Source organism: Sphaeramia orbicularis, chromosome 16, assembly GCF_902148855.1.
Source record: "Sphaeramia orbicularis chromosome 16, fSphaOr1.1, whole genome shotgun sequence".
NCBI lineage: Eukaryota > Metazoa > Chordata > Actinopteri > Kurtiformes > Apogonidae > Sphaeramia > Sphaeramia orbicularis.
In genome coordinates this window covers 23,639,144-23,649,057 of record NC_043972.1, presented here as the reverse complement: position 1 = coordinate 23,649,057, position 9,914 = coordinate 23,639,144, and the positions used below count along the sequence as shown (strand labels likewise).

General features: G+C 38.7%; 1 protein-coding gene across 1 annotated transcript; it reads left to right on the top strand.

The window, feature by feature from the left end:
- The first annotated feature begins 4,570 nt into the window (after nucleotides 1-4,570).
- klhl38b (kelch-like family member 38b) lies at nucleotides 4,571-9,438 on the top strand. The gene is made up of 5 exons (XM_030158312.1): nucleotides 4,571-4,784; nucleotides 5,498-6,718; nucleotides 7,554-7,695; nucleotides 7,813-7,918; nucleotides 9,057-9,438. The coding sequence occupies exons 2-5, from the start codon at nucleotides 5,499-5,501 to the stop codon at nucleotides 9,341-9,343; spliced, it is 1,755 nt and encodes a 584-aa protein (XP_030014172.1). The 5' UTR covers nucleotides 4,571-4,784; nucleotide 5,498; the 3' UTR covers nucleotides 9,344-9,438.
- The last annotated feature ends 476 nt before the right edge of the window (nucleotides 9,439-9,914 follow it).

Below are 9,914 nucleotides of genomic sequence, written 5' to 3'. Positions count from 1 at the left end.
CAGCAAAAGACAGGCAGCTCGATCTTAAGGAGACACAACACCATTTCATTTCATGCTGCGATGAAGAAGTGAAGCCAAAATATCATGGTTAGTGAGGATGCCATGTTGCTTCTGTGATGAACCACAGATTGTGCACAGCAGAGACATAGATTCATGTCAGTGAGCCTGTTTATATGCACACTAAAAATAAGATCATTCTCTGATTTCAGCAGTTAATAGATTATTCAAGGGATCATCTAAAAACAGTATAATGTGATGCTTTATCAGATAACAACAGTTACTGGAATATGAGAAACGCCTAGATTTCTCCCCAATTTTCCGACGTTTTCATGCATGTATACGCTGATTTATTTTGCTCTTTTACATTTGTGCTTGTGTTAAAAAAAAATCTTAGAAAACAGAAGTGATGGAGGAAAGACAATGGACTGAAATTTCTAAACCAAGGTTTTCAATGATTGCCTTTCTGTAGTGCATGTTAATGTGTCAGATCCAATTATAACACTCAGGGGTGCCGCTACCAATCATGGGCCCCATGAAAGCATAATCGTAGTGGACCCTACAGAAATTGCCATCTTCACCATCTGTCAAACCAGGGGGGGTACGTGGGGGTGCACTCAATGAACGACATCACTCATAATATTACAAAAACAACACCGAAACTTAAACTGGATTCACCGTTCACATCCTGACTTCTACACCTCTCTTATACAGTGGATCTTACATGAAATTTTCACTACTTCCATATGCACTAGGCCCCCCTCCACTGCTCTATGCCCCCCCCCAACACTGGGCCCCCATTTCCCTCCCTTATTGGCGCCCCAGATAACACTTATCTGACTGAATTAAAAAAGTATCTATCTATCTATCTATCTATCTATCTATCTATCTATCTATCTATCTATCTATCTATCTATCTATCTATCTATCTATCTATCTATCTATCTATCTATCTATCTATCTATCTATCTATCTATCTATCTATCTATCTATCTATCTATCTATCTATCTATCTATCTATCTATGTCTGGTTACTCCCAGTTATCTGCTTTTTATGGTCATGTAAACAGGCTCAGTCAGTGGTCCTTATATCTGTTTGCCATCTGCTGTTGTACTCCACTCCCATGCCTGGCCAAAAACTTTCATGGGCTTTCTAAATCTTGTAAACGGGGCCAAGAGGAGGTGTAGTTTAGTGTTTTAATTACAATATGCTTAAGGGCTATTATGAACCTCTAAAACACTATAAGCTGTATTCGTAGCTTAGATAGCAAATAACTTATTATATGGAAGAGAAAGATTAGAGGCGCGATATCACCAGCCCTAGTTAGCTTTAATTTGAATCAGAGTCATTAATTATATCTTCATATTCCTTAAGTTTACCACAGTCTGCAGTTCATCATAGTATGGTAGGTGAAATCTATACAGGCACAGGTGCAACTGACCTTCTACTGATGCAGGGGTGACAGGGGGTGGGTGTGGGTGGGTGTTTTTATGTCTGACACGCTGGTATTTATGTGACAGCCAAATCAGAAACCCAAGACAGTCATCATATCACCACATAGAACCGTTTACAATATTAAAGTCATATTTCTATAAGCTGAAATCTTCTTTGACCCATAAAGGCCCAGTGTGACTTTTGCGGCAGTTCCAGAATGAATTTGTTTCTCTATTTAACCTTTCTTAAGTAATTTATCACCATTTATTATAATATTATTTTCTGTATTTTGCGTTTGTACAATAAAAATCAGGAATTTTCCCATGTTTAATTTACTGGTCATGTAGATGTTCATAAAAGCTCATACTAAAGTTAATTGTCATAATATCAGAAACAGAGAAAAATGAAGAAAATGTGACTTTTTCAACCAAATCTATCATTAACTAAACATAAACCAAGTGTCTCCATCAACTGTCATTGACCCAACTCCATGGGTTTTACTGGTGAATCAATCAGATGACGGTGTTTCCATGGTAACTACAGAGTCTCTGAATGTCCAAAATGGGTCATATCTGATGACCATGAAAAGATGACAAACTGTATTTTAAACCAATTATTTACATGTATTGATAGGATAAATGGGTCAGAAGTTATTAAACATTTTATACTGGTAGATGATTTTGATCACCAGTGGTTGTTTTGGTCTTTATTGGTTAAAATGTTAGTTCTCCCAGATGAATGGCGCATGGGTATTTAGTCACTGATGTGCACCAAAAACAGGGTTTCCCAGGTGCAACCAAGTGACTATTTCCTGGAGTGTCATTACTTCAGTGCTCCAGTGTCAGGGTGACAGATATGACAGACTGACAAACAAGGAGATTGTAGCCAAACCCTGTGATTTATTATAAATACAACAAGAGATTCGGGAGAAAGTTTGGATTGAGAGGCAAGCTCCTTGACAATCACAATTGGCTTCAGCAAACAGAAAAGACAGCTGTATGAATGTGGATTCAAGGGAAGACTGAAGAGGACAATAATCTTGAAAACCTCCTTATCTGCAGGATTTGATGAACTGAGGAAAAGAACTGGCTGACCACGACACAAAGGGTTTTCTCCGCTTTCAATTATATTTTAATAAAAAGGCCTTAATTGTGCAAACACAGATGAAAGGAAATCATTATCTGGGTTTGTATGAAGATGAAAGTTCCCCTTTCCCCTATTAATAGCCATCGCTCTTTGTTTTCTTTAGTCGATGTACAAACATTTTTAATAATTTCATGGCTGCTCACAGTTCAGAGCAAAGGGCGGTTAGAAAGAAAGACCCTGTGCAAAACAAAATATTACCTGGAGTCCTACACTGAGAGTGCAATCAGATGAAGTCAAGAACAGAATAGAAAATAAGATCAATGTAGACTCTTATTTGACCAAGGGGAGCTGTCTGCACACACCACATGCATGCACGCACACAGACACACACAAACAAAGCTAATACTAATCAGCGAAATCTAAATCCTCTGGGTATAGGCTCTATTAGACCATGTGCTTATGAGAAGATAATCATTTGGTGATATGAAGACACAGTACCAGGCAGTGGGTGGCAACAGTAGTGCTGCTGCGTGGAAATGCCCTGCTCCGAGCAGCATGCCAGTGATTTAACCTTTAATATAAGTTGTCGCCTTAGGCAGACATTAATGAGTCTGTTTCATCAAGGTGAAGGGACGGATACAGATACAATGTGCTTAAAGTTAAAGGATCACAATCACAGCTATGAATATAACAGTGACGGTTGGGAAATGGCGCTGCAAGTCACTGGACTCGACGTTCAACAAATGGGAGATAATTAAAAATATTTTCCTGTCATTATACATTAAGCACGAATATAAACTTTTTTCTATCTGATCAATATTTTTCTGTGGATATATATATTAAAAAATGTCCCAATTAACTTGAATGTTTATTGTATTTTTTTTAATTTACTTCTTCAGAATTTCCAAATTGACAGTTTCAGACACAACCACTAGATGGTGCTATTTGGTTTTGACTTTATTTCATACTAGCAGTACTGGATCTGTGCTGGCACGGGTAAAAACTGTGACATACATATTCAGGATCTCTCATACATCATTTCAGTCAGTCTTGATGATCAATGCCATTGCTGAGTAAATTGTGCTTCCTGTACATTGGCAGTGACTTCAGAGGCTTCTGTGATTACGTTTGGTGCATTGAAGCCTTCAGGAAAAACAACTCTAGTTTGGCCAGTGAACAAAATTAATTTAGGGACCAGGCTAGTGATTTTGTTGTACAGTCCAAATCAAACTGTGCTCTAGTGGTCAGGGGAGCTCAAGCATCTGTTTAAGTCTAATTTATCAAGCTCTGTAAACAAGCTAGAGTACAAGAAAAACATGCCACATCTGTATCTGGGATGATGGAGAGTCAATTACACATTAACATCTTTTCTTTTTGGTGCTTTGGATATTTCAACAGCTTGCTAACCTTATTATTTTTTTTTTTTACAAAGATCAGATGATCATTTGGGATTTATGAAAAGTAGTGACTGAGCTTCATTTGTTTCAGGAAAACATAAAACAAATGAGATGAAAATTAGTCCAACAAGGCAAAGATGTGGAACATAAACATCTGAGGTGGCTGTACTGTATAACTGGGGGGTTCTTTTTTTACTTTAAGGATAAATACACTCATAGTAAGACTCCTTTTTCTTAACATATTCTCAGAACATATGCTAAACACCTCATATTACTGTGTTTATGTTGTTCCTACTGTAACCCAATCCTGTTTTTGTATCTGTGTGTCCAACCAGCCAGCAGACAGCGTGCACGGCCAACAAAATGAGTCTTATCAAGTATCAGCCCTGGTTTTACCGCTTCAATCATGTGAGTGACGAAGATAGAAATGATGGAGTGAGCTGGAATGCAAAAAACAGATTGGTACAGAAGAGGGGTGGGGGTGGGGTGAACTGGAATGAGGACAGAGTGAGAAAGAAAAGAGAATGCAGGAAAGATGGAGATTAGGTGATGGAGTCAGACAGTCAGACAGATACTGAGAAAGCGTGTCACATGTGAGTCTGCAGTGGTGTTGCCAAAGAGAAGCTCTATTTTTAGGACAGGAATGTACACAGAGGCCTCGTGGAAAGAGACCATAACAACAAACAGTGCACAACACGCGCCTACAAAGAGACAGCCCCCTTTGGAACATACAGTCACACTGCATCAACACGAGAGAAAAGAAGAAGAGAGGACAGGAAAATGTCAAGACATCATATTTTCTGCTGAGATCTTTACTTCGAAGACAAAGTTAAAGCCAAGGAAACTCTTTTTGAGAGAGAGAGGACCAGGTAAGGCATGTCTACTATTACAAGCAGAAAAAGACCTGATGTGTCCACTGACTGATGGTCACATGACATTCAATTAAAATGATATCAAACATTACATTTACTGTACCTTGTCATAAGCTTATAAAAGATCATTATAAATATATTCTTTAATTATGTTAAATATGCAATGCAATGAAATGCATTTTATACAAGTATAAATGTTTCATTTTATGCTTTGAACAAACTTGGGAAAGTTTAATTAAAATTTTAGCATGAAGATAAATTACTTGAGTAAGTGCACGGCTCAAATCCCCTTCAGCAGCCAAGTTTGTGAAATTCAATGAAAGCTCTGGTTAACTTGTCAGTACACAGGCTGTGTGGACCTGTACTCTCAATGTGTTATGACTGTTCTCTTTTAGTGTTTTATTTATGATGAATAACCAGGAAAATAAATCATTTCCGCAATGTTTTATATATGAAGCCATGAGCTGTTTTCAGCTTTTTTTTTTAATGCTCAAAACGTAAATTCACATTTGTCTGCACTCATTGCTTTAAATATAGCTTTTATTTACTCACTTTATGGTTTATAACAATTATGTTTCTCAAAAAGTCATCAAATGGATGCTGATGTTACAACTTTCTCATTAAAAGCTGAAGTTATTGACCCGGTTAATCGCTGAACACAGAATGAAACAAAGCTTGAAAACCTAAGTAGACCTGGTCTTTCTCCTCAGCATGGACCGACCAGCTGTCGAGTTGTTCCAGTACAAAGACAAAGAACAGTCCTCCAACCTGCTTCTGCAGCTCAACAGCCTGAGGCAGGAGAACATCCTGACTGATGTGTTATTGTGTTCAGATAACACAGAGATCCCATGCCACCGCAATGTCCTGGTGTCCAGCAGCCCCTATTTCAGAGCCATGTTCTGCAGCAACTTCAAAGAAAAGCAGCAGGCCAAGGTATTCTTAAAGGGCATCACACCTGCCATTCTGACCAGTATCATTGACTATGTTTACACTGGGCTCATTAGTATCAGTATGGATATTGTGCTGCCTCTCATGCAGGCAGCTTCCATGTTGCAATATGGCCGCCTTTTTGAGGCCTGTTCATGTTTCCTTCAGAAGCAGCTGAACCCAGACAACTGTTTGAGCATGATCAGACTGTCGGAAATCATGAATTGTAAAAGTCTGAAGGACAAAGCAAAGGAGATGGCCATGAGGAAATTCTCAGATGTGTCAGTCTCTGAGGATCTGTGTGAGCTCTCCTTGCCGGAGCTCATGGGATACCTGGAGGATGATAGTCTTTGTGCAGAAGAGGAGCAGGTCTTTGAGACACTTGTAGCTTGGATCCACCACGATCCTTTATCCAGACGAGGCGCCATCAGTGACCTTTTCAAGAAAGTTCGTCTTCGTTACATCCACCCTACCTACCTCTTCCAATTCATTGCCAACGACCCTCTGATCCAGTCGTCCACACTTTGTACTGAGCTCATTGAGTCTGTGAGGAGACTCATGTTTTCTGTCAGCACGAAAATCATTGGTGACACAGCCGCTGGCTTTAAAAACCTCTGGGTAAGACAGCGGCGCTACACCTGCTGTGACAGGCTGGTGGTGGTCGGAGGGAGGAAGAACAATGAGCAGACCTCAAGAGAGGCTTTAGTCTTTGAGGAGAAGACTCAGAAGTGGCAGGCCCTCGCCAAGCTGCCCATCCGCCTTTACAAAGCCTCCTATGTTGCTCTTCACAGTGTGCTTTATGTCATCGGAGGCTTGACCACAAGCACCAAGTACAGCCAGGTCAACACCACAGTCTACACCCTCTCTCTCAAGACCAACCAGTGGCGGATGGCGGAGCCCATGTTGGAGCCACGTTTTGCCCACCAGAGTATTTCCTACTTGCACTTTATCTTTGTCCTGGGGGGACTTGGATCTGACAGACGGGTGACAGGCACCGTAGAGAGGTGAGATGGAAAATATCGCTGCAGTAATTATACTTCAAAGTAGGGATGGACCGTCGAGTGCTTTGGTTAATTATTGGATCTGATACTTGACATTTCGTCATCTTCTTAAAATAACCACTTACGTCATTTTTTTCAGATGTTTCAGGAAACGCCAAAAACGTAACCAGGCCTAAGTCACACTCTTGATAGAATCAATTATCTTATGGGATAAAATCACATGATCTGGTCAACTGAGAATATAGGCAATCTTTCCAGAGGAGGCCAGCATCAGGAGGAGATGATTTAGGCTAAAAAATCTTTTTTGTAAAATAAATGACATAGGCAATTATTTTAAGAAGGCGACGATTTGTACTATTTTTGTGTCTGAAATCTAAAAAGATAAATTAGTCTAAAAATATGCTGCTTTGACAAATCATGGAATTATTTAATAATTTGCAATCCCATTTTAAAGACACTTCAAACAAACCTGAGATGAAGATTTAATTTTTAGAGAAATATATATTATTTCCAAATACATATAAACCACTCTCGTCTTCCTTGTTTATTCTCTTGAGATCCAGCAATACATCGCAAAAAACACTGTCCACTTCAAAGGACATTCTATTAAAAAAAATACAAAATGTATCTGAAAAAAATAATTTGTATTATGCTGTTTCCAATCAAGACAATTATTTAATGTAAAAACAAAACAAAACAAAACAAAAAGCTACATTTTCTTGGGTCTCATATAATAAACCAGAAAACAGCATATTAGTTCACCTCTGTTTAAACAGGCATTATGGTCTGTAACACTTGCAGTACATAACACATAATAACACATCTCTGCTACTGTCAGATACAACAGTATGTTCAACCAGTGGGAGTCAATGGCGCCCATGCCTGAGGCTGTGCTGCACCCTGCGGTGGCGGCTACAAACCAGAGGATCTACGTGTTTGGAGGAGAAGACGCCATGCAGAACCCAGTCCGGCTCATACAGGTCAGGGTGCTCACCGTGGACCCATTCAGCCATTAGCGACTTCATTCTTCCATCTTTCCATTCTCATTCTTTCACTCAATCGATTTCTTCTCACCCAGCCTCATCTTCATTCTGCAGGTATATCACATCACCAGGAACATGTGGTTGAAGATGGAGAACAGGACGGTGAAGAACGTCTCTGCTCCCGCTGCTGTTATGGATGATAAAATATACATCATTGGAGGTGCTTACAGGGATAAACAGAAAAATGGTAGAAATAATGAGAAAAACCTTGAGGAAATTCAAAGCCTCATACATTATAGTTGGGCCTTTAACCCTTATAGACCAAGAACTATGATTTTTCTCTGCATCGTACCATTCCTAAGTTATTTATCACTGTTTATTGTTTCAACCTCTGCGTTTTTCAGTGAAGATCAGGTATTTTTCTATATTTAATTCCCTGATCACATAGCTGTTCATATGATCTCAGTGTGAATTCAAAGGTTATTATATAACAACAGAAAAAACAAGTATAAAATATATTATTGACTGAGTGTAAAGGCAAGCTTCTGACATTCACTAAACTGCATGGGTTTTACTGGTGAATTGCAGAGGATGATGGTGTTTCCATGTTCACGACGGTTGTATTCAAATGGGTCACATCTGATGACCATGAAAAGCTGAGAAACTGCATTTTACCTGAATTATTTGGTTGGTTCAAAAGTGATTAAACATTAACTGATAATGGTCAATTGGTAGAATTACTTTTTTTTCTCCTTGGAATTACGGAGGAAGAATAAATGCAGTTCAGTTACACATGTTTTAATAATGAAAAAAACAAAACAAAACATGGTGATATTAGATGCAACACTGGGTCAAATGCAAAAACATGTGAATGACTAAATGGTGTAGATGTGGATAAGGTTGCCTGATGTAGACTCATGTTGTTATTGTCATTTTAAGTAATACAGTTTTTATTTTTTGTAATCAGAAAGGACAGTTCTGCATTGTTTATACTCTTCGGGACATTTATCATTGCTTTGCAACAGTCATTTTTGCCCTTTTTTGTATTATTAATGAATTTGAGTTTGATGTTCGGTGGTGCAAATGGTCTGTTAAACAGTCAAAGATAATTGCATATATTTATGGGTGTGTGTAGCTGTTTAATTGGCCATCTGCTTTCTCCTACTCTAAGCTATCATTATTACATCAGCTGGAAAAAATCCATCCATCCATTGTCGGCACCATTTCACCTAATTAACAATTAGCAAAAATGAAATCCAGCTCTATTCTCTTTGCTGTAATTGTTCTAAACTGATGATTTAGAGTCGAATCATTACCATCTACTCAAGTCTCACACTCTCATATTGTCTCTGTCACAGGATACACGAGGAGAATGATGGCATACGACACCAAGACCAACAGGTTCATCAAGTGTGCCAACCTGAAGGAGAGGAGGATGCATCATTCTGCCACCGTTCTCAATAACAGGCTCTACATCACAGGGGGTCGCTACGTCAACGGCCACGACGTCATCCAGGACTCGGATAATTTTGAAGTGTATGACCCAAAGACAGACACTTGGACGTCTAAAGGGACTCTGCCGTATAAACTGTTTGACCATGGTTCCCTAACGTTGACATGTGTCTCAGAGAAATGGGCCAAATAATAACTGTTTTACTACACATTATTACCCCGCCCCCCCCAAAGGGTGGCAAAGGGAGTTGTTTTTGGTTCAGTTTGTTTGCTTGTTAACACTCTAGCAGCAAAACTATTGGTTGAATTCATACCAAATTGGGTTCATAGATTACCAGTGACCCAGAATAGATCTGATTACATTTTGGGAAAGTTAGGTCAAAGTTTCAATTTTTTTATGAATTTTTAAAATATTTTTTTTTCCCATTTACTTATAATGGTTGAAATTTCACATGTCTGCAGCAGCAAATCTATTGGTTTAATTCATACCAAATTGAGTTCATAAATTGCCAGTGACCCAGAATGGATGTGGTTACAAAGTAGGCTAAAGGTTAAATTTTTAATGATTTTTTTAAATTTAGTTTTTTCTCCCATTTACTTATAATGGGCGAAATTTCAAATGTCTAAAAAACATCAATTTTGTTCCAATTTACTTCAAACTTGGCACATATATAGAGGCAATTGATATGCTGACATCACCACACGCATAGACATGATGATATCAGCTGGATCGATGCCAAAATAAGATACAATATGTGCGGCGG